Consider the following 23,355-nt stretch of genomic DNA (forward strand, 5'->3'; position numbering starts at 1 on the left):
TTTTTATTTTTTTTGTGATTTCTGTTTTATTAATTAAATGTTTATTTTTTAATTTATGGTGATTATGGTGAATTGTTTTATTTTGCTGTTTAGTGTAAATACAACAAAGCATAACTGTCGAAATACACACAAATTCGATGCCTAGCAACTTGCACACAATACTGAAGAGAGCACAGCCGGGAGGCGCTGAACTGCAGAACCCAATATTACTGTCGTGTGGGGCAGTCCATCATCACTGTTCAAGGGTAGGCTTAATATTTTAAAACGTCATGAGAGCACTGTGGGAAAATTAAAATGAGGAAAATAACCCCCCAGTTTTTTACTTTTGCCCCCTGTTTGATCCTTTTCCACCCATGTTTCCAATATGCAATATTTCCCTAAATTTCTCCCCCACATGGCTTTGGTTTCCCCCCATTAATGTGGGTATTGCCCCCAATCTGGCAAACCTGAGCAGAATCCGCTAAAACATTTAAAACAGAAGGTGATTCAGCAGCCAATAGCAGAGCGGCAATGAGAGCCAATAATAATTCAGTTACTCCTGGCCAATCAGAGTGTAGTGATGTCTGAGTCCTGGCAGGGGCATTGTGGTACCTCTCAGACGAGCATCTGCTGTCACTTTAATGCGCTTCATATATTTCATGCTAATCTGTTATTGGACAAAACACATAAAGGGAGGACGTCCCCTCTAACCAATCAACAACAAGAATACAATATTGACATCGTGTTCGTCCAATGATAACTTATTTTGCTAGTTATATGGCTTAGACTTTTAATCATTTTATCAGCATCTTCTGCGAGTATAAACTAATTCCTGTCACAGTCATTGCATTGTTAGGTATTTAATCTGTACACCTCTCTTTAACCAGACTGAAGATGGGCAATCTGTAATGCCTTAATATCTCAAAACAACTTGTGAAACAATCTTGTTGTTTGTTGGCAAGCCTCCACTGTCTCTTGAATATTGATTCCTTTACCATTCACTGTAGATTGAATTGACATTTGAACAATACATGTGCACATATTGACAGAATCTGTACATGATCTTTGGTGTTTGATCGATTGAACGTGTCCAGCTCTAGCTATAGTGGACAAGTGATGGGATTAGGGGTTTTATATATTCTCATTTTATTTTATTTGTTTCGCTTTCTAATTATTGGTTGTTTTTGGAACGTATGTGTGCAGTGATTTTTCTTATAGTTCATTTATATATTCATACACTGTTTTGGGGGTTTATGATTAATGTAATTGCACTTGTAATGTATTACTCAGGTTAGGCTGAAGCGAGTGTTGGTCGCCCCCTGGTGGTGATTGTCTGATTTGTACCTCTATGTATTGTAATCCGTTTTCAATAATTTTACTTTTATAATTCTGTACGAAATAAACTGTTACCCTTGTTTTTATTTCGCGTCTCTGCTTACTCTTATTGGGTTAGGAGGGGCCTGCATTGGGGAACTGGTGCTTAGTTTTAAGAGCTTCTTTGGGTGAAATTGCCAAAGTGGCGCAGTCGACAATTACTGGGCAGAAAGCGCATCTGTGTGCGTCACGCCACAGGTTGGTTTCGTATGGTTACATTTGTAATATAATATAAAGTTTTAAAATGTGTTTTTTACTGTTACATTGAGAACTCATAGTCCTGTATACACTTATCTGAAGTATTGCATTTCATCCATCAAGTAGCATTAAGTAACTCCTAATTCAAAATGAAAATATGACTTAATTCAAAATTGAAGAACGATTGCCTCGTACCAGCTTGACTTCACAGCCCCATGCACTATTATTACACGGTAATAACTGGTCGGGGAATGAGAGGAAGTAGAAGTAACCAGATTTGTGTCAATCTGCCCCGCTGTCTTCACTCCAGATCATGGTCGCGATCGTATAGCGCGGATTTGCGCAGGTTTGCGCGGGTCTGCGCGGCTCCACCAATGGGAGCGCTGGGATACTGCAGACCTGCGGAAATCTGCGTCAGTGCCCACAGGCGCAACCCGCTCCGCATGGGTCGTGTGGGCGCTGACGTCACGGACCGGCTGATCTGCGTTTGGTTTGCTGTGATCTGAGGTGAAACGCGGCTCTGCGGGGTTATTTCGGACGGGCGGCATCTGCGAGTGCGCTGCTGTAAACATGTCGGGCGGCTGGACAGTCAACGAGCACAAGAACCACACAAACCCACCCGGGTCTGGGGTGAAGCGACCCCGCAGCGACTCGGGCAACAGGGTGACGGTGGTCCTGGGGGCGCAATGGGGAGACGAAGGCAAAGGAAAGGTGGTCGACTTGCTGGCGACAGAGTCCGACATTGTGTGCCGGTGCCAGGTAACTGCACAGCAAAGGATATCTGTACTCGTACCTGTTGCACTTTCCCTGCATGTGCGTTTACTACGACACCGACAATGGTCATATTGTGACAGTTTAAAATGTTCATAATTTTCTCTTCACTGTCAATCTCTCGTCTGTGTCATGTGTAAGTCCTCGCCAAGTTGTTGTTTGCAATGTAGTGCAAATGTACGAAATCGAAACGATACAGAAAGTTATGTAACTGACACATGAATTGAAGCACAAACTGCGACACCCGTAGAGTAGCTATTGACTAGCTATGTTAGAAATAGGCTTTTCGCCATCTGGCATGACGTGCTTTTTAATATCGCCCGTTTAATTGTTTATTATATTATCCAAAAACAAAAGTGCAAGTGAATTATGAAGCCACTGATTTTGTAGTTTTTCGATGGACGTATTAATAGCATTGTTTTCTTCCAGGTTTAGAATTGTGCAGATTGTTGAAAAGGAAACTTAGATTCGAATTGAATAAGTTAATCATAGGGCATAAATAGGCCGTTCAGTTTAATTTAGTTTGCAGAGCATGGTGTGCTTTTCGACGACGGAATGCGACTTCAAAAGGTCATCCGTTGTAACCAGAGTATCTTCTAACCGTCACAAGTTGGGAAGTCCTGTAAATGAATGTAACGGGATCTAAAGTCTCCATGGCAGTGTATGTTGTTGCTATGCACTAAAGTTGATTTCTCAGCTTGGGAGCTCGGGTGTTTAGGAGATTTGCAACTGTCCACCCTCGCACTGAGAAATGGCACATTGGCAAATGGACAGCCTGCCAGATGTGATGCAGCGGTGTTTGCGCTTGCGCAGCACCGTATCAGGTCGTTGTCTGAGGTGATGGAGGGGACCCAGGGGTTCCCAATCCTGGTCCTGGAGGACCCCCTAACCTACTGTTTTTTTTTTTTTGTTCCAACAGAGCTCTCAAATACTTAATTGAACTTTAATTGAAGTAAACACCTGCTATGATTTGACTTTTTAAATTGTGTAATAAAATAGTTGGTTCTTTAATAAGTTATTTAAATCTATACTTAACTTAAAACCCCTACTGTTTAAAATAATTTAAAGGCTCTGGTTTAGTTCAATTAATGGTTCAATTAAGCAATTGAGAGCTTGTAGGAACAAAAACAGTAGGGTAGGGGGTCCTCCGAGACCAGGGTTGGGAACCACTGGCTTAATTTATCAACTCTTTATAACTGAAGAGACATAAACAAAAATCAAGAAAGAAAAACTTCCCTACAGTACCTACTTTATAGTCCTTGAAGTCCATGGGGCATGAAAATATTAGACTTGCTTGTTAGCTTTCGTAGTTCTGAAATAGTTGTAGTATGATGTAGATAGATGTAGTGGTAAATATGGCTACAAAAGTGGTAGCATATATTTATTGTAAAGTGCAGGTGGGTGCTTCATCACATTAGATTGAATTAGATCAGTATAGATCTCACCAGGTTTAAGAAAGGTGTCCCCCACTTTCTTAATAATCAACTTTGTGGCAAATACTATTTTAGTTTCACACTCTTTTCTGAATCAACATTGCCATTTTGGTTTTTAATATCAATTGGTAGCTGAAATGAAAAACATTTTAAACCAGTCTAAATTATTATTTTATCTGAGGTGTTTTAATGCGATTTGTGTCATACATTACCATGAAGCCTTTTGGTTTCTGTTGTTGTATGCTGTTGTGAGATTACGAGAACGAATTGTGTTTGTATAGACTGTCAGAGGTTTGTGGCTGAGTTATGTGTACACTAGTGTCTCTTAGCCGGGGATGATGGAAAACCTGCAGAGCAACACATGTCATTGGTTTAGGCCCTTTTCTGGGTCAATGGTTTGATGGATTACTTCCACTTTCTCACATTTGTTGATATCTATTCCTTAGGCTCAGATTCCCTTTGGAAAGTGGGCTGTTGAGTTTGTCAGCACCCAGGAGGGTAACCTTGTACCAAAGGTGTTGAGAGGAGAGGGACACAAATGAAGGCCGGGTTAAAGCCTATTGAGTTCAACTAATATTTTAACTGTTCATTTAGCTGAATGTCCCCCACTCAGGCAGCAAACTGAGGCCAAAGGAGTGGTATCATCCTGCTGCAAGCCCTAAATGTGCATATAGCTCCTTCTACAGAGGAAACGAGGGCACATCCCATTCCCAGGCAAGCCTTTGGGATGTAAGGTCCACAGGGTTTTGGAATGCGATACAGTTTTGATATAAAGTTATAGACAATTATGAGATGAGGATTAGTTGGATATTATATGACTGGCGATGGGAGTTCAAATGAATACCATCTGACAGATAGGTGCTTATATATCATCTTCTGTAAGGTCCTTACCGTTTCCTAGTCATTTTTCTCTTCTTGTGCTCCAATGTGGAAGTGCTAAACTAAGAGGCCATCCATGTCTTTTGATCTGAGGGTTCACAGTGGGAGCAGCAGAGCCAAACTATTTTAGTGAGGTAACACTGTGGGTTTGCAGGTTCTCTGATAAGCCACAGGAGTTCCCGCTAGGAGGAGTGCCAAAAAAATCCTTGCTGACTTCAAGCTCTTCTTTCCCTGGTAGCACAAAGCCAAATGTGCACCAAGCCTAGGGAAATCCCAGTCAGCGCTGGCAACGAGACAGCTTAGATTTGAAGCAGTGGAGAGTTTAATTAATTCAACTCAGGAGCCTCAATAAAGATGGCTTCCTAATAGATGATCTGCTCCATATACCTCACTACATGAATGATTTTTACAGAACTGTAAAACTGCGTTCATTGGAAGTATTTTAAATCCTGATTTATTGACCAAGAGTTTACAGTGTGGGAAAAAAGTATTTGATCCCCTGCTGATTTTGTACGTTTGCCCACTGACAAAGAAATGATCAGTCTATAATTTTAATGGTAGGTGTATTTTAACAGTGATAGATAGAATAACAACAAACAAATCCAGAAAAACGCATTTCAAAAAAGTTGATTTGCATGTTAATGAGGGAAATAAGTATTTGATCCCCTATCAATCAGCAAGATTTTTGGCTCCCAGGTGTCTTTTATACAGGTAACGAGCTGAGATTAGGAGCACTCTCTTAAAGGGAGTGCTCCTAATCTCAGCTCGTTACCCTGTATAAAAGACACCTGTCCACAGAAGCAATCAATCAATCAGATTCCAAACTCTCCACCATGGCCAAGACCAAAGAGCTGTCCAAGGATGTCAGGGACAAGATTGTAGACCTACACAAGGCTGGAATGGGCTACAAGACCATCACCAAGCAGCTTGGTGAGAAGGTGACAACAGTTGGTGCGATTATTCGCAAATGGAAGAAACACAAAATAACTGTCAGTCTCCTCAGTCTGGGGCTCCATGCAAGATCTCACCTCTTGGAGTTTCAATGATCATGAGAACGGTGAGGAATCAGCCCAGAACTACACGGGAGGATCTTGTTAATGATCTCAAGGCAGCTGGGACCATAGTCACCAAGAAAACAAATTGGTAACACAGTACGCCGTGAAGGACTGAAATCCTGCAGCGCCCGCAAGGTCCCCCTGCTCAAGAAAGCACATGTACAGGCCCGTCTGAAGTTTGCCAACATCTGAATGATTCAGAGGAGAACTGGGTGAAAGTGTTGTGGTCAGATGAGACCAAAATCGAGCTCTTTGGCATCAACTCAACTCGCCGTGTTTGGAGGAGGAGGAATGACCCCAAGAACACCATCCCCACCGTCAAACATGGAGGTGGAAACATTATGCTTTGGGGGAGTTTTTCTGCTAAGGGGACAGGACAACTGCACCGCATCAAAGGGACGATGGACGGGGCCATGTACCATCAAATCTTGGGTGAGAACCTCCTTCCCTCAGCCAGGGCATTGAAAATGGGTCGTGGATGGGTATTCCAGCATGACAATGACCCAAAACACACAGCCAAGGCAACAAAGGAGTGGCTCAAGAAGAAGCACATTAAGGTCCTGGAGTGTCCTAGCCAGTCTCCAGACCATAATCCAATAGAAAATCTGTGGAGGGAGCTGAAGGTTCGAGTTGCCAAACGTTGGCCTCGAATCCTTAATGACTTGGAGAGGATCTGCAAAGAGGAGTGGGACAAAATCCCTCCTGAGATGTGTGCAAACCTGGTGGCCAACTACAAGAAACGTCTGACCTCTGTGATTGCCAACAAGGGTTTTGCCACCAAGTACTAAGTCGAAGGGGTCAAATACTTATTTCCCTCATTAACATGCAAATCAATGTATAACTTTTTTGAAAGGCGTTTTTCTGGATTTGTTTGTTGTTATTCTGTCTCTCACTGTTAAAATACACCTACCATTAAAATTATAGACTGATCATTTCTTTGTCAGTGGGCAAACGTACAAAATCAGCAGGGGATCAAATACTTTTTTCCCTCACTGTATATTCAGCATTGCTCTGTGGCTGGTGAAGCTGAATAAGTTCAGACCTACATTACTAATGCAGCCCAGTCTCTATAGCTGCAAAATGTGTGAGTCAAAGGTTCTGTTAGCATTGGTGTCCTTTGCAGTCCTTGAGACATGCTAGAGATGTCGACACTAATCTAGGGGGAATTTTGAAAGGCACGAGGGCTTAGGTAATACATTTAATTGCTGCTGATCCCCACAGATGATGAATGAATTTACTATTTATAATGGTGCAATAGCATGTGACAGTTGAACCAATCAAATAAATACCAGTTTTTATTGCATACAAGGTTCATTGGGAAACAGAGGGACCGTGCTAACATTTTCTTGTTCGGACTATTTGTCTTAACATTGGCAGTATGGGCGGAACTGTGTGGAGCAGTGGACTGTGGAGCACAGGGTTGTAGGTACTCTACCTAGATTGCTCCAGTAAATGCCCAGCTGTATAAATTGGTAAAATGTTAAAAATATTGTAACAATTGTAAGTCAACCTCAATAATATGTAATAATCATAATAATTGTCCAGTTGCAAGCCAAAACTGTTGTCCAAAATATTTGAATGCATTCCAGTGATCCTGCTGCCCCCTGAACAAAACGCTTAGCTGTACATATCACAGAACCTAGTAAAAGGTTTTTACAGGACAGCATATGACTATCTTGGCTTCAAAACTATTTATTGTCTTGGTAGAATAATTAATGAGTTCTCAGACCATTTGCTACAAAGTTACGCAGATGATTATTTTGCTATTCTGTTCATATGACCACCCCCGGCTCCACTCCTTGGAACAAGTTGGAATGAATAGTTTTATTTTTTTATTTAGTAATTGACTAAATAACCTTGACTCCCTCCCCACCCCCCACCCCCAACTATAGGGTGGAAACAACGCAGGACACACAGTGGTAGTGGAAGGGAAAGAATATGATTTTCACCTCCTGCCCAGTGGAATTATCAACCCCAAAGCAGTGTCCTTCATTGGTGGGTCTCATTCCTCATGCCTGTGCTTGGATATTATTTCTCAGAGTTGTTTACTTGCTCACTGTGTTAATTTTGCTTTGTGCTTCATGTCGCTCTACAGGAAATGGGGTTGTGATTCATCTGCCAGGCTTGTTTGAAGAGGGTGATAAAAATGGAAAGAAAGGTGGGAAGATGTTTGTTTTTATTCACAGTGTCAATTGACCTTTCGCCTGAGTTCTTCCTCTAAATAATGATAGGGTTGGGTAATAATCAAGGCTGATTCTTTTAGGTCACATGTCTGTTTGGATTGTCTATAAGGTAACAAATGAGAACTGTGTAACAACTCCTTTTTTATACACTGTGGTTATTAGTATTGCATACTACTGTAATTATATGATGAGATTCCTCATAAGAGACCAACAGTATTAACACAGCATTTGTTTACTTGAACTTTGTGATTTATTATTACAACAACAGACTGCTGTACCCATGATGCTCAGCTATTAAGTACTGTGGCCAGAGCTGTAAAAACTGTGATATCATTTACTTTCCCGAACTTTCACTCACCTACATCATAATTCATGTCTCTTTTCCTTGCTTCCATCTGTTTACAGGGCTGAAGGACTGGGAAAAAAGACTGATAATTTCTGACCGTGCCCATATTGGTAGGTCTTGACCTTCAATATCAAACTAAAAAGTAATTTTATATATAGGCAATGGGGAAGCTATGGTTAAATGAAATATTCTTTTCTGTATTTTTGACTCAACAATCTTGTTTCTGCCAAGACATTCAACTTTTTGAATAGATTGCCACTGTATTACATTCTCAGGACAATACTGCAAACGTTGACACAGGAATTGAGTGTATAACCTTGCACGTCTTTCCTTTTGTTTATAGTGTTCGATTTCCATCAGGCTGTGGATGGGCTCCAGGAGGTCCAACGACAGGAGCAAGAGGGGAAAAAGTATTAACGCCACATTTATGACATCATTAATAAACTATTGTTCAGAAAGAGAGACTTTTACAAGGCAGTTGACTTATCTGAAATATGTTGTCTCCCAAACAAACTTACACATTTACTTTGACATTTTTATCAGTATTATGCAACACAACGTTGTTCTTTTTTACAGACCAAAACGTCACTCTTTTGCATTGTGTTTTTGAGGGCACTGTTGTAAACTAGCTGTTGTTTCCTTCATTAGTATTGGAACTACTAAAAAGGGCATCGGACCCACGTATTCCAGCAAAGCAGCACGAACTGGCCTGCGTGTGTGTGACCTACTAGCTGATTTCAAGGACTTCTCTGCCAGGTAAGGGCCCATTGAACCGGGCTGTCGCTGTCCATTGGTCATACAGGAGCAAAAGCTCAATGTTTTCCGATTGACACTCCTAATTATCACAAAGGGAAAAAATGTACAGAGCAGTGGTTCGGCGAACAATGCTAATTTTAATTGCGAGAAGTGTGGCCCGGACCGAGACCTTGGGTGCCCAGTGTAGTTCTTTTAGTTAGTTACACATGACAAAGTACATTCAGACATCTTTATTTGGTTCCTTTAAGGTTTAAAAATCTAGCCCAGCAGTACCAATCCATGTTCCCCACCCTGGAAGTAGATGTTGACGGTCAGCTGAAAAAACTTAAGGTATGAAAAAGAGATGAAACTGAAATCTCAATGGTTATGATAAAACCAGTTATTTCAAAGTCTTTAATATACAGTGTCTGCATCATAATCTGACATATTGAATTATAAGGGCTTCAAATCAGGACTGCTTTAATTACAGGAGTATTTGACAGCAGGTAAATCAAACAACCACCATACTTAATGCCACCACATCTGAAATAGAGTGATTGGATTGTCCTCTATTTTCAAGTGCTTTGAAGAATTAAAATTCAATCACTATAACCTGACCAGGTCATAACCTGCTTTTCTTGGATAGGAATATGCCGAGAGGATACGACCCATGGTGAGAGACGGTGTGTATTTCATGTATGAAGCCATTCATGGCCCCCAGAAGAAAATCCTAGTCGAAGGTGCTAATGCAGCCCTGCTTGACATTGACTTTGGTAAGCAGAATCGCCTTAATCTGCAATCTAAAACCTCAATATGGTATGACATCAGACAAATAAATCAAGGCTCATGGACTGGATTTTTATTTCATTACTTTTTCCCAGTCTGCTTGGATGGAGAATCAGTTGGGGCCACCAGGGGGCAGAAAAGCTGCACAGAGAGAAGAAGAAACATTCCTGTTTTGGTTTAAATGTGCATGGATTCTGTGATATTGGATAATGGCATCAGTGTAATAAAATAATGTTAATACTCACTGATAATAAGCATTTGAATAATAATAATGCTGATGGGTCTTTGGGTTATCCCCTCTCCAGGAACGTACCCTTTTGTGACCTCCTCGAACTGCACAGTGGGTGGCGTGTGCACTGGCCTGGGCATCCCCCCGCAGAACATCGGCGAGGTCTATGGAGTAGTGAAGGCCTACACCACCAGAGTGGGCATCGGGGCCTTCCCCACAGAACAAACCAACGTAAGTGCCCATGACTGGGTTCCACAGAGAACTGTCATTAAACACTACCGACACTAAGTGTGAGGGATCTCTGAGCCTGGCTGTGCAATGTGTGAGTATAACTGATGAGTTTGTAAAGGGCTGCTGGTCATGGTTTGTGTCGTCCAGGAGATTGGAGAGCTGCTGCAGTCCAGAGGCCACGAGGTGGGAGTGACCACAGGCAGGAAGAGGCGTTGTGGCTGGCTGGACCTCGTCATTCTCCGATATGCAAATATGATCAATGGATTCACTGCGTAGGTAGACAGTGTTCCTCCCTTCTCTAATTTCTACCCCTATGGGCGTTCCTATTCAAATGTCTTAAACTGACCTTTTTAGTCTGACTTGTTCTTGAAATCTCCCAATTTATTTTGCAAATTGAAGTACATTAACATACTGAAGATTCCTACAAAATTAGTGTATTAGCAGTGAATCAAGACACTGTCTCTTTTTATTGCCCGATGAATTAACCCAGTTCAAAACTGTTTTTTTTTGATTGAACAAAACATTCCATTTGAGTTTTTGTCACTGTTGTTCATAATAATTGAGTCTGTCATTGTTTAAACATTTGTCTTTTTTATATTGTTTTCCTGTCTTCAGTTTAACATTTTATAATGCATCGCATGCCCTCATTCTGTGTGGGTGTTTCAGCTTCGGCTGTTCTCACACTAACTGTTCAGCAAATAATAACTTCTGAAGACGACCTATGACACCAGAATAAAAAGCAGAATATATCAGCATTGCTGATGCTTGTGGAAATAAAGCTATATTAATGAGCTTTAGCTTTAGGGATGCTACACTCTTCCCATGCAATACAGTTCTTCAGAAGGTATTTTTCTGGAAAACCTAGATAAGTAAAAATACAAACAATGAGTGTGCAATGCAATAAAAGGAAACAATAGGCTTTTAATGAGTATATGATATATTCAGTTGAATTTACACCAGTGCCGAAATTTGGTACTTTAGCTCCCCAAGTTGTGAAGTTGGAGTATTATTGTACAGGTCCTCTGCTTGGAATCTGTAGCTCACGTTCCAGCAGGTTTTACAAGTAACTGTAAATACACCAAGAAACACTGACTTGTACCAAATAACTGGTCCTGTTAAGTCATTAAGAGCTGAGCTATGTCCAGAGGACACTTTCAAGTATGTATTGCTACAGGCCCGGAGACATTGGAATGTGAGAGGAGTAACTGTCAATCATTTTGTATGCAGCCAATCACTTTGCTGCAATTGCTTGTCAATCACTTTTTATGCGGCCAATCATCTGCAGAAGACATTTGTCAGTCATTTTTGATGCGAGAAGATACTTGTCAGTCATTATTTATGCGGTAAATCACCTCTCTCTTTCTTTCTAGACTTAGGTTGATGTTAGTAAATGGATAGCTAGTAGTTAATCAGGATAGGCAACTGCTTATAAAGCAGCATGTTGGACAGGTTTTATAAATTGTATGTTATTTTTCCAATGAGACAGGTTTTAATAACTTTTATATTGTTTTTACAATAATTCGCTATATATATATATATAAAAAGCAATCGAAGTTAACTTTAGGCAAGGCTAGTTTGATAAGACGAACAAAATGATGTTACATTATGCTTAAAATTACATTTTGACGAGTTGAGTTTTGAAAAGCATATTGACTCTATTCACTGTAAACACTTAACGGAAGTAAGTAGAAGTACACTGTATAGAGCTCCAAGTGTAGATCCTGTAGGCTAATCTCATATTCCAAACAAGACCTACATGTTACTATAGAATGCAAACATGTCAGCCCTTGTGCCAAATCACTTTTGACATCAGAAATAGAGAGCTCAGATTAATTGCACCTATTATATTATTCTGAGCCCACGGTAATGAGTTTGAATTGTATACTATATGGTAGCTAGTTTATATAGGTTATAAACCAAAAATAATGTAAATATAGAAAATAGTTTTTCCAAACTATAAACCCAGATTGCCAATATTAACACAGAAATAAGAGGACTGGTTTCACATTAATGAGGAACATCATGCTTTTATTAACTGAAGATTAAAACATTACAGTTCACATGATACAGTATGTGTAAAGTGAATCCGGTACATGGGCTAAATTTAATACGTTTATGTATATTAACCAGAAGGTTTAATTTGAAATAGAAAATGTGCCTTTCATGTTTTATAACGTTGTGGCAATGTAAATTACGTTGTCTCCAGGTCTGCAGCAATACCTTACTCAACGCTTTGTCTCCCTAGAATCAGGGCTATAGAGTCCTCTTCTGTACAATAAAAACCTAACCTAACCTGATTTTGGTGTGATTTGTTATGTAAGGTTTGAATTCCATGCTAATCTTATCCAATTCTTTCCACAGGTTCGCACTGACAAAGCTGGATATTCTGGATTCGCTGGATGAGATCAAAGTGGGCATCGCCTACAAGCTCAATGGCAAAAGGATTCCCTATTTCCCAGGTATTTCCCATCATGATTCTTTTCGATACGTTCTTTTTTTGGTTAAATCACAGCATTCTGAGGGGATAGAAAAGCAATTTGAAAATACATTTCACATCTATTTGTCAAGACATGCAATGGGAAAGCATATGGGCATATGAATGGAATATGCACTAGAAACTGGTCTTGGGGCTTCAGGTGATCCTTGGGCATTTATCCAGCACTCATGCCTTTAGGGTTTGCATCATCCTCCTTGCCTTTAACCTAATTCTGCCCCTCACCCTTTGGGATGTGTCAGACTGGGGTGGGTTTCTGTTAGATATTTATGTCTGCACTGTGAATTCATAACTCTGATATACTTCACCACTGCATACCCCCTCAATCATCTTTGAGAAGTCTTTAGCAACAGTGCCAACAGTGGAAATCTGGGCTGTGGATTGCACAGAAGTCATTATTCCCTTTTCTGTCTATAACATGGAACAGCAAACATGGAGATCCTACAGAAAGTGGAGGTGGATTATGAGACTCTGCCAGGCTGGAAGAGCGACACCACTGCGGCAAGGAAGTGGGACGACCTGCCACCCAAGGCACAGAACTACATCCGATTTGTGGAGAACCATATTGGCATTCCCAGTAAGTCACACAATGGGAGCCCGAAAGCCTTATGGGTTCACTGCTCAAGAGTCCTTGCCTTGTATCACAGTCCAGCAGGTTTTAGAAAACTCCTTAATCAACAGTGGTTCATAACTAGGGAACTCAACCCAATGTTATAGGAAGCAGAATATGCCAGGTCTTCTAGTCAAGTTTTAATGGGCAATTTGATTAAAACATGGGAAACAAAGTAAATGGGGGTTATAATTAAAAATGGAACACCCTTGCAAGGACTGGAGCTGTGCACCCCTACTCAAAATCCCCATCTCTAAATCCCAGTTTGACACTGAGAATAATGTACAATCCAGTCCCAGTCAAGCAAATGTTAAATTAAAGGAAGTGTTTTAGAACATCCTACAGAACAGGTACTCTCAGATCAGTGAAACCCTCTCAGTTAGTGACTCAAAAACTGGATTTGCAGTTTTCTCACCTGGTGTTTTTAATGTCCACTCTTCTCTTTTCAGTAAAATGGGTTGGGGTTGGAAAGTCAAGAGAGTCCATGATCCAGATGTTCTAGACACAGACCTGCCTCCCTTTGGTCAAGACAGATGTGCTCATAATGGCTGTGCTCCTGTCAATTTCCTTTTTAACCCTCCAGATGTTTTGGGGTCATTTTAACCAAATGTTATGCATAACTAGGGGAGTCAACAGAGTTAATTACACTTACACAGCCAAGGGTTTTTGTATCCATCATTTAGACTGATTTTGCTTGTGTATGATTTGGGGTGTTTTTTGTTAATTTTCATACCTATTGGGTTAGACTTTATTGTGGTGGAAGGCTTGCTAGAATGAAGAAGCTGGGCAGCAATGTAATGTGAAAAAGCTTTATGTTGAGCATGAAGCTGTTAATGATGAAAAGGCAAACTGGTGAATTTTTTCTTTGCATTTCATTAAGCTCTCATAGCAAAACATCCTCCACAGTGATTAAGAACACTAAAACACTGAATTGCCTACAATCAACATTCTTTACAGCGTTCCTTCAGATGTGTTAACATAACTAACACAGGTTATCATAGGTGAGCTGAAGTTTATCAAGTTTAGTCCCTTCCAAATTTCCTTGACTTCATCTCGGATACAGTTTGTGTTCTTTCTCAAGTTGTGGACGTTATATGTGTGCTTTTCTCTCCAGGGAAAAATAAAAAATCTGAAGCCCACTGAAACAGCCTCAATGCAGCAGGTGAGGCCAACAGGTTTTAAATGTAATACTGCCATAAGATAGAGTACAGAGGGCAACAGGTAGCCATTTTTACTGTGTTCGCAATCCTTTCCTTCTTCATGTGGTGCTGTATACCTTTTATCAAGAAGTTGGACCCAACAGATAAATGAATAACCCCTGGTTTGTTTTATTGTTTTTAAGGATAAATATCCTCAAAGTTCTTTTGCATAGACTTGAATTAAACCCTGGCCAGTACCTGATGCCATAGCCTAGCTTGCTGCTTATTCAGTTGCTTGTTTTTTTAAATACAGAAGCACTATAGAAATGTTCACAAGCCATTTTATTGTATTATTGTAATATTGTTAAAATTGGCATTTTGTATTTTTTATGTTTTACTCATGTTTTAAGTGCTGTTTTTATTTCCCCAAACAGAGTGAAATGTTTGATGTTTGGTTGGCCCTCATTGCCAACAGTTTTAAAGTGCTTACATTTAAATTCAGGAGTAAAGAGATCTCTCACACTTCTGGATTAATCATTATTACAAAACATACGAGTGAGAAAAAGTGTATCCTTTCACTGGAATGACTTCTGAACAACATGTTATGCCTAGCCTAATTGACTCTGATGATTCTGTTGGACAGGCAAGCATCCAAGAAGGGTTACTGCAACTGACTTCAGTGCATGGCTGTGTGTAAGAACTGTAAATGTACAGTCCAAATAAAATCAATTGCACATTGTTTACTTTTTTTAATGGAGGGACTTTAGACCTATATGATGGGGTCTGGATCTAGGTCTGTCCAATATCTTAATCTTTCTACTTGCAAGTCAAATTAACAAATATATTATGTTATCCATAATATCTCCTAGCATGTAACATAATTGACATTACAGGATTAGTGTTACAACATTACAGTAAACTAGGAAAATACTTTACAACTCCTGTTAAACATCAAAAGCTGTTTCCTTTGTGGAAAATTGAGTTGGTAATAACTCTTAATACAGTTTCAAGTTCTGACGAAAAGAACCATTCTTATTCTTATTATTCAATCAATATTTTCTTGTATATTTTAACTTTTTGCTTCATCTTGTCATTGCTGATTTTCAAATTGTTCGATATAGTTTGCTAATGCATTTCACAGTCATTAAAAACTGATTGCTACAAAATGAAAGGGAACCTGAAAACATTCAAGTAGAGAATGATATGTGGTTAATGTGGATGTTTTATTATCTTTTAGGGTACCCTATAAGACATTTAAGATGTCCTGAATATTGTATTAAATCGGAGGGGAAATACTGCATGTTAGAAGTGATTCATCAGTTTACTTTCGAATGAACTCCTCTCTGTTAGAGAGAAGGCACTCTCTTCCGTGACGCTCTTCCCATCAGCCCAGTGCTGAGCAGCAATAAACAACCAGCTGGGCCGAGAGCCAGGCGCAGACATGCCTGGGTTGACTCAGCAGAAGTCATGGGGTCTCCTCTTTCCATGTACCCTGGAAGGCAAGGAGACGTGAAAAATGAGAAGATGCGAGGCAGCTCACAGGCCTGGCTTTCCTTTTTGATGAGATGGCGTCAGGGGTTGAAGGGTTGCAGACTGCAAGCAGTGGCACCATCCTGTTCTGTGAGAAGAGAGAATCACGCCAGGAGGCACTGGCCGAAATGGACAGCCAGCATAGGTAAAGGAATGGATATAAATCAAAAGCTCTGTAACATCTCATAATGAGTATACTTCCTGTTGTAGTTGCAGAAGTAATTTTAAAGCATTATAAAAATGCAGTAACACAATTACTACATGATAAAATAAAGCATACATCCTCCAACAATTAAGTAAAGCGCTAAAGGGTGGGCTGGGCATAGGAGAGTAAAATGACAGAAGTGCTAACAATACATAAGTAAGCAAGCGAATAAGGAAATGTTGCAAAAAGCTTACATTTTGGTTTAGGTTGAAGGCATGATCATATTCACTTATAAAGCGGTAGTTGGCTGGCTGACCATAGACATCTCTGGGCATCCTCTTAGGTGTGCCTTTGCTGTATTTTGATTTAGTACCACTCTTATTTGTCAACTGGAGGATTGCACCACTTTTAGTATCATTTCTGCAAAACAAATCATTTACAGTTTAATTCCCTGGTGTTGTCAGAACATTCAGAACAGATACAAAGGGAAAAAAGTTATGCCAGAACATTTATACATTTCCCAGCATGGTTTGTGTTCATTTAAAATATAATATACATCGTTAATTTATGTAGCATTTCGATTTTTCAATTTCCATTGTATTAAAGGATTTGCCAACCACTCAGAGAAGCATGCATTAAAAATACAATGACACATACGAGAATGAAACTGAAGGACCATCAGTCTGAGAGACGGTAGTATTTGGAAAAGCCATGTCAAACCTGAAAACACATGAAATAGTTATTTTACAGATTGCCTTCATTTTGTGCTGCTCACGGTAGTTTTTTAAACAATTGATTATTATATATGCAACAACATAATAACAGACACAATGGAAATAAACATCGATTTTAATGTTTGTTTATATATAATATAATGCAGTTAGTTGGAAATGTCAGATTAATGATCATGCATTAGGCAGAAATAGTTCGTGTCTCACCCGCCGGTGTGTTGTGGTGTCTCCAGGCTACAGAGTCTGTTGAGGAAACAGTGCTACTTTCTAATTTGCATAATGAAACAAACCGATGTATGAATCTCAAAAAGTGTGTTTGATTTGTGTCATGTCATGTCATGTCATGTAATTAACATTGCACCGATGACAATGCCATCGACACAAATCTTAACGTTAAAACAGACATTGACAGCTTTCAAATAAATGAATGGCAGTGTGTGGGGATGATTACAGATATAGATTCGTTTGTATAAATTGATTAGCAAAATAAATAACACTTTTGAGTCTAAAATTTGAACAGGAGTTATGTAAGTGAATGAATACCTTGTTTTGTTTTTTAAAATATGAAGGAATGCATTATCGATAGGTTTGTAGTAATATTCATGGAATTGTATCATTTATATTGTTATCTAATGGATTTACAAGTCCACAAGAAATTCTTACAGTATTTCTACTGTTAAATACCCAAGCCAACACACGTCCATACTTCTGCGCAGATCTGCATAATGCCAGCGATCCCATTGGTGGAGCAGCACAGATTTGCGCAAAACTGCCTTCGCTTACGTCACTGGGTCAGAGGTTAAAGGCTGCAGGTCACAATTTTCCCGCGAAAATCTGAGTTGAGTTTGTGAGACTTGAACTTCAAAAGGCGGCTGCGTAGTGCTGATTGTTGTTGTTGTTGTTGTTGTTCTTCTTGTTGTCGTTGTCGTCGTCGTCGTCGTCGTCTTCTTCTTCGTCTTCTTCGTCTTCTTCGTCTTCGTCTTCGTTATTTTTCTATCGGTTTTACTTTATTTTACGGAAAGAACCTCATCAGAAGACCATGCCAAAGAGAGCCTATCCTTTCGAAGAAACCTTCTCCCTGCAGTACAAGATTCACATCGGACCGAAGGAGATGAACCAGGGAGTGTTAGGAAACAAATACAGGCATAAGATCTACGGTAAGGGGGTGTGGGGGGTTCTTTCTTTCTTTCTTGTGTGGTTAACGGTGTTAATGTCGACTAGCAGCTTGTCATTGTGTGTGCATGTAAAATGTATAAACAAACATACATGGATATAAAGAGGAAAAAGGTTTGTTTTTCGGCACTCATTGTCACTAGTCATTGAAACGTAATGTTAAATCGGTAACGTGTTTACATGTGTATTAATGATTTGAATGCATATGCTGACTTAGTTGCTACTTAATATTTATAATTAAGCGCTGATCAGTCGCTCGAACTGATTTAATTGTCTGCATTAAACTGGGTGACTACAGTAAAGGCATTGTGATCCCAGTGAAAATGTGTACCTGTGCATTAATTGTATCTTCTCAATCGATGGTAAACTAATCGACTGATCTTGTTTGAACCCTCAATATGCACTGGTTTGTAAAACCTTTTGAATTGCTATCGGGTTTTTTTGCAGAAAAAACGAAGAACCTGATGTTTACCGGCGTCAAAGCTGTCATGGGGAAGATCTGCAGGGAGGATGGCACTGGGGTTGGCACTGAAGCGTCCTCTGCCTGCCCGCAGCCTGCCCTTGGCTCCTCTCTGTTAAAGGGGCAGACCTTGATAGGACAGGATGGCAAACTGCGGAAAGGTGCCATTCCTTCCACTGCAGGTAAATTAGTGAATATGGCAATTATGTGGTATTAGTTTATTCTCTCAAGCAATCTGAAAGCTTTTTATTTTTTAAATATTACCTACTAGGTAATGTGAGTATTTTGAGATTCATAATAGCGTGGACAAACCTCTAAATTAACTTTTTGTGAACTTCTTGCTGCCTTCTGAACTGAAGAGAACTTCTGTACATGAGCATTGATATCTATTCTCCCTGACTGGCTATGCGCACAAATGAAATGTTTCCAAAGATTGGTTACTGTTTAAAGGTATGTGTATAAATATAATGCTGACCATGAACTGAAGAAATTGCCTATACATATTTTGGTAAAATTGATGTGCTTTCAAATCTCACTGCTCCAGTACATTTTGAAACCGCACACTGATAAAGGCCCTACACAATTCCACAATCGGGTTTTGATGCTTGTCGTGAAATTTTCTCCAATTTAAACTGCCCAGAGTCTGTGAAGTTGCACACTTGTAGTCCATTAACAACTTCTTGTGCTCGTCCGTTGCTCATCTTCCTCCTATTGTGGTTCTGCCCACCTTTCCTGTAGTGGAGAGTGTGGCACTGTGCATGCTGCTGTAATGCCATGCTGTGCTCTGCTCCACACCAGGTGCTTGTGGGGTTCCTGTGTCTTGCTGTGTGTGTCTAATAGCTGCCAGTGTGAAGGAGCCCTGTTCGCAGTGCGACCGCCTCCCCTGCCCGAGCTGCAGTCGCCAGTGCATCTCCTGCGCCAGTCTGTGCTGCTCAGTGTGCACCATAGTAGAGTAAGTGACGGAGCACTTTTCCCTCATTATGGTCACTTATCACATGTTGGCTGAATCTACCACCCTGGTTCTGGAGGTCCACAGACCTTCTGCTTTTGTAGTGTCATTCCAGTACCAGGATTGTCTACTTTTGGAGTGGACATGGCTGTCTTTTCATACAGATACAATCCTATACCACTCATTAACTTGTAGAACAAAGTAATTTCTTGCAATATTTTCACATTTGATCATAAAAATTGCAACTGTGCCCTGGATAAGGGTGTCTGCCAACTAAATATAGTAGCTATTAAACATATCATGGTACTTATGGCCTTTATGCATTTGCTTTAAAATGTTTTAGTTGGTGTATTGGTAAGCTGTAAAATCTTTAATGAGGAGAGGTAAAGTTCTAACGGTTGCTCTATTCTCTCAGTTACAGTGATCGATACGACCGAGTGCTGTGCTTTGACTGCTCACCTTAATGAGCAGCGATGGCTGGTGTTCACTTGATGAAGGAAGCATGGAACTGGGAAATCATGCTTCCCCAGGCCCATCAGTTGGACCATTTGTAAATCTGTGGACTGCTATTCTATTTTACTGCATGATGTATAATGAGCTGTATATATTTTAAATCTTTACTTTCAATAAATTTATATGACAACCTGACATTTGCACTTTCAATTTTTTGAATGAGAAACATTTTATACCTGCCCCCCCCCCCCCCTTTTTTTTTTTTTTTTTTCTCTCCCCCAGTCGTGTGCATGCTTGTTTTAATACCATACATGGAATATTCCTCTTGCCACTTATCGGTGGATTATAAAGAATTTTGATGCATATAAATGGAATACATAGTGTATTCTAAATTTGTGCCATGTGACTGTACTGAATTTTTGATGTTCAGAAAGCACACCTAATGGGAGAGAGGTCCTGGAATGCTTTGTGTAAGTAGGTAGGGTTTTAGAAGACCCTATGGTTTCTACAATTTCTAATTGGTTGTGTAATCCTATATTTGGTGTGTGCTTTAATTTGTTGGTTGGAGGATTCTGATGCTATGTACTAGTTTTAACATTGTTGCTGTGGGGAAAATCTTGTTAAATTTTATATATATATATAATTTTTTTTTTTTTTAATGTTCCAAACTGTCAAATGAATTCTGAAACTGCTTTGATCCAAATCCCATTCATAATCTGAATAAATGTAGGAATGATCAAATTCCTTCTGACAATGACCTTTTAATCATGTATCCTATAGAAATACCTGAGCTTTGCTCCCATGTTAGTTGGTGTGTTCTCTTTTTTTTTTTTTCTTTTCTTAAAGAACACTAGATTCAGCCCCCAGGTGTAATCCACTCTAGAACAGCCAATTACTCAGCCTGTCATGTTGCTGTATTCTCCAGCTGAACTGACTGATAATGGTGGCTGTTTTGGGTCTTTTGAGAAAATATGTATTTTCTCTCTCCTGTTTTGAAAAGGCTGGCTTATGTGTGTCATAGAAAGGGCCCAGCAATAGATTGTTCATAACACACAGACTTGTATCCTCCGCAGTTTTATAAAATACCTTTGCTGACTTTTCAGGGCACTTGCTCACTTTAGAACTGATGAGGAGGCTCCTTACAAGTCTAAGCCCAGAGCCAGGCTTTGGTGACTCCTTTTCAACCTGAAAACTCCTATCTAGCCAGTACATTCTCTAAGGTGCTGCTTTGATGCCAGGATATGTGGTTGTTATTTTACGCCCCCTCTCCCCGTGCTGCAAATTTCATGTCTTACCAGTGGGTGGCAGAGCACGGGTTTGCAAAGCATGTCAGGAGATGGCAGCACATATTTGAGATTGGCTAGAAATTCACCTGAAGGAAGCTGACTGAAAAGCCTTTGTGGCAGTGGAACAGAATGATGTTTAAATGGCCAACATGCTTTTTTTCTTTTCTGGTTTGGATATTTCTTGCCCGACAAGACTGAATATTCTGGCCCGAGGGGTTGTTTCTGTAGATTATACCCAGATCAGTCGTGGAAATGTTGGTCTGACCTTTGGTGTTTAACCTAGGACTATCAATGCTATTTTAACTTGACTTGCTTTGTGTTACACCTGTGGTCTTATTTTCTCTGCAGAAGTTATTAATTTCTGGGCAGCTTGTGCCTCTGAGTAAAGCTCTTTGAAGGAGTATTGTTCTAAAAATAAATCTATCCACAATCTATAACTTTTTTTTTTTTTTTCGTGGAAGCTCTTGGCAGGAACAGGTAACATCAGCATTTTTCTGGACCTGTGTCAATGTTATATAACCAGGAATGGGAGGTAGGAAAAATCGATGTAATCCGAAGCCCTGTTTCAAATGCAGTGGCTGAAAGCCGTCAAGAAGCCCATATGGCTGTTCATGTACACATTAGTGTAGATGATTGTTTTGTAACAAATGTGTGAATATGCAGACCACAGATCAGGCTGATTCATGTATAGGAAGTGAAATATTGTAAAGGCTGTAAATTAAAAGAGTAACATTTTTATTTGGGAACTTCATAAAATGTATGTGTGTGAGTGTGTGTGTGTGTATATATATATATACACACACACACGTATGTAGGCCTATGTGATTATATATACACCTATGCGCGTGCACTTGCAACTTGCAATTAGGTATTTTGCCATATCAGCTTTGAATACCATTGAATAGCGAGTACAAATGTAAAATGACATACTTATGCTGTGCAATGATTCCATCTATTCTTCCAAAATTACCTCTTAATACACCTATGAACTTTCCCATACACATGTCCCCATTTTTTCTACTTTAAATTGCCTGTGTAATGTTTTAAACACTTCAAACGAGTTGAACATTTTTCAAAGACTTCCATTGATTGATTCCTTATGCAATACACATCAAGACTACATCAGTTCTTGTAAATGTGCATGCTCCTTTGTTATAAGGTATTAGATAAAAGATAAAAACTTGAGTGGTTGTAAATAGGACAGTAGATTTGGATCCTAGCAAAAGAGACTTTGGAACATATGCCACCTGGAGTTTTTTTTTCTTTCCTCTCCAGCTGTTGAAAATAGAATAAAATAGATTAGGACAAAGTTCAAGATTTGAATTATTTATATGAACCTTTTCATAGTCTTACAAATAATTACTGCATTTTAAAATGATTGTGCTCTTTCGTATACTTTTAAATTGAGTTTATACCACAGTTTTCATACCTAGCATATAGCAAAATGTTTGTTTATTGGCCCATGTCAATGATCATGTATAAATCACCTGGGAAAGTTGGTGAATTGTGGTTATATGTGTATAGAAATTAAGTAATGAAATCTGCACCTCGATAGTGTTTTTTTTCCTTCTTCTATGAATATATATCTGCTGGAACACATTCTTCACATTGATAAGTCATGTGGTTTTTCAAGTTGGTTCTGTTATATTGTTGACATTTTTTTCAGCCGTCCAATTTTATCCTAATTCCCTGCATGGGTGTGTGTTGGATATGGTCTGAAATAGCTTTATATAACCAGTGTATCATAATTATTGCCATTGTGTATAAACATTACATGTATATGCATATATTAGTGGATGCTAATGGGGAGGGGGGGTAGACATGAATGGGTTAATTGTAGGCTGCTTTTTTTTTTTTTCCTTTGTTCTTTATCTTTTGCAAAGCAACATTCCTGCAGCTTTTCTTATGGAAATTATTGATGATTAAGCCAGCCTTCTCAACGATCACTTATGTCTAGTGATAGAGCTAGCCTTTTTCGTGGTAGCATTGTTTGGTTAGCCACTAAAATTAATTTCCAAATCATTCTAATGAAGTTCTCCTCAAAGTGGACCTAGCGCAGTCCCTTCAAGGATCACTTTATACGTGCTCATGTGTTAATAGGAGCGTATAAGTAAAGTATCTGTGAATTTTCTGTTCCATTCTCTCATTTAAATAACTTAAAAGAATAACCTTCACTACTCTAAATA

General features: G+C 39.5%; 2 protein-coding genes and 1 long non-coding RNA gene across 4 annotated transcripts; 2 read left to right on the plus strand and 1 right to left on the minus strand.

Annotated features, from left to right (window-relative positions):
- Positions 1-2,051: 2,051 nt before the first annotated feature.
- adss1 (adenylosuccinate synthase 1) lies at positions 2,052-15,181 on the plus strand. Its single transcript, XM_066694182.1, has 13 exons — positions 2,052-2,310; positions 7,582-7,684; positions 7,785-7,847; positions 8,278-8,328; positions 8,562-8,628; positions 8,867-8,974; positions 9,223-9,304; positions 9,600-9,726; positions 10,045-10,199; positions 10,347-10,471; positions 12,561-12,658; positions 13,121-13,270; positions 13,753-15,181. The coding sequence occupies exons 1-13, from the start codon at positions 2,122-2,124 to the stop codon at positions 13,803-13,805; spliced, it is 1,371 nt and encodes a 456-aa protein (XP_066550279.1). The 5' UTR covers positions 2,052-2,121; the 3' UTR covers positions 13,806-15,181.
- A 465-nt stretch (positions 15,182-15,646) lies between these two features.
- On the minus strand, positions 15,647-17,580 carry LOC136716797 (uncharacterized). 2 transcript variants are annotated; one of them, XR_010805150.1, is made up of 5 exons: positions 17,392-17,580; positions 17,056-17,091; positions 16,775-16,837; positions 16,372-16,537; positions 15,647-15,934 (listed from the first exon to the last, which is right to left on the minus strand). It is a non-coding gene; the product is annotated as an uncharacterized LOC136716797 (long non-coding RNA). The 2 variants fall into 2 exon arrangements; XR_010805149.1 differs by having other exon boundaries at positions 17,056-17,575.
- Positions 17,581-17,710: 130 nt separating this feature from the next.
- siva1 (SIVA1, apoptosis-inducing factor) lies at positions 17,711-20,078 on the plus strand. Its single transcript, XM_066694183.1, has 4 exons — positions 17,711-18,005; positions 18,469-18,663; positions 19,280-19,433; positions 19,846-20,078. Exons 1-4 carry the CDS (start codon positions 17,888-17,890, stop codon positions 19,892-19,894), a joined length of 516 nt encoding a protein of 171 aa, XP_066550280.1. The 5' UTR covers positions 17,711-17,887; the 3' UTR covers positions 19,895-20,078.
- The last annotated feature ends 3,277 nt before the right edge of the window (positions 20,079-23,355 follow it).

The sequence above is a fragment of the Amia ocellicauda genome, chromosome 21 (assembly GCF_036373705.1).
Source record: "Amia ocellicauda isolate fAmiCal2 chromosome 21, fAmiCal2.hap1, whole genome shotgun sequence".
Classification (NCBI taxonomy): Eukaryota; Metazoa; Chordata; class Actinopteri; order Amiiformes; family Amiidae; genus Amia; species Amia ocellicauda.

Coding starts and splice junctions, on each gene's coding strand:
- adss1 (XM_066694182.1), top strand. CDS start 2,122: ATGTCGGGCGGCTGGACAGTCAACGAGCACAAGAACCACACAAACCCA. Junction 7,685..7,784: donor CAAAGCAGTGTCCTTCATTG/GTGGGTCTCATT, acceptor GTCGCTCTACAG/GAAATGGGGTTGTGATTCAT. Junction 7,848..8,277: donor TGATAAAAATGGAAAGAAAG/GTGGGAAGATGT, acceptor ATCTGTTTACAG/GGCTGAAGGACTGGGAAAAA.
- siva1 (XM_066694183.1), top strand. CDS start 17,888: ATGCCAAAGAGAGCCTATCCTTTCGAAGAAACCTTCTCCCTGCAGTAC. Junction 18,006..18,468: donor ATACAGGCATAAGATCTACG/GTAAGGGGGTGT, acceptor GTTTTTTTGCAG/AAAAAACGAAGAACCTGATG. Junction 19,434..19,845: donor TCAGTGTGCACCATAGTAGA/GTAAGTGACGGA, acceptor CTATTCTCTCAG/TTACAGTGATCGATACGACC.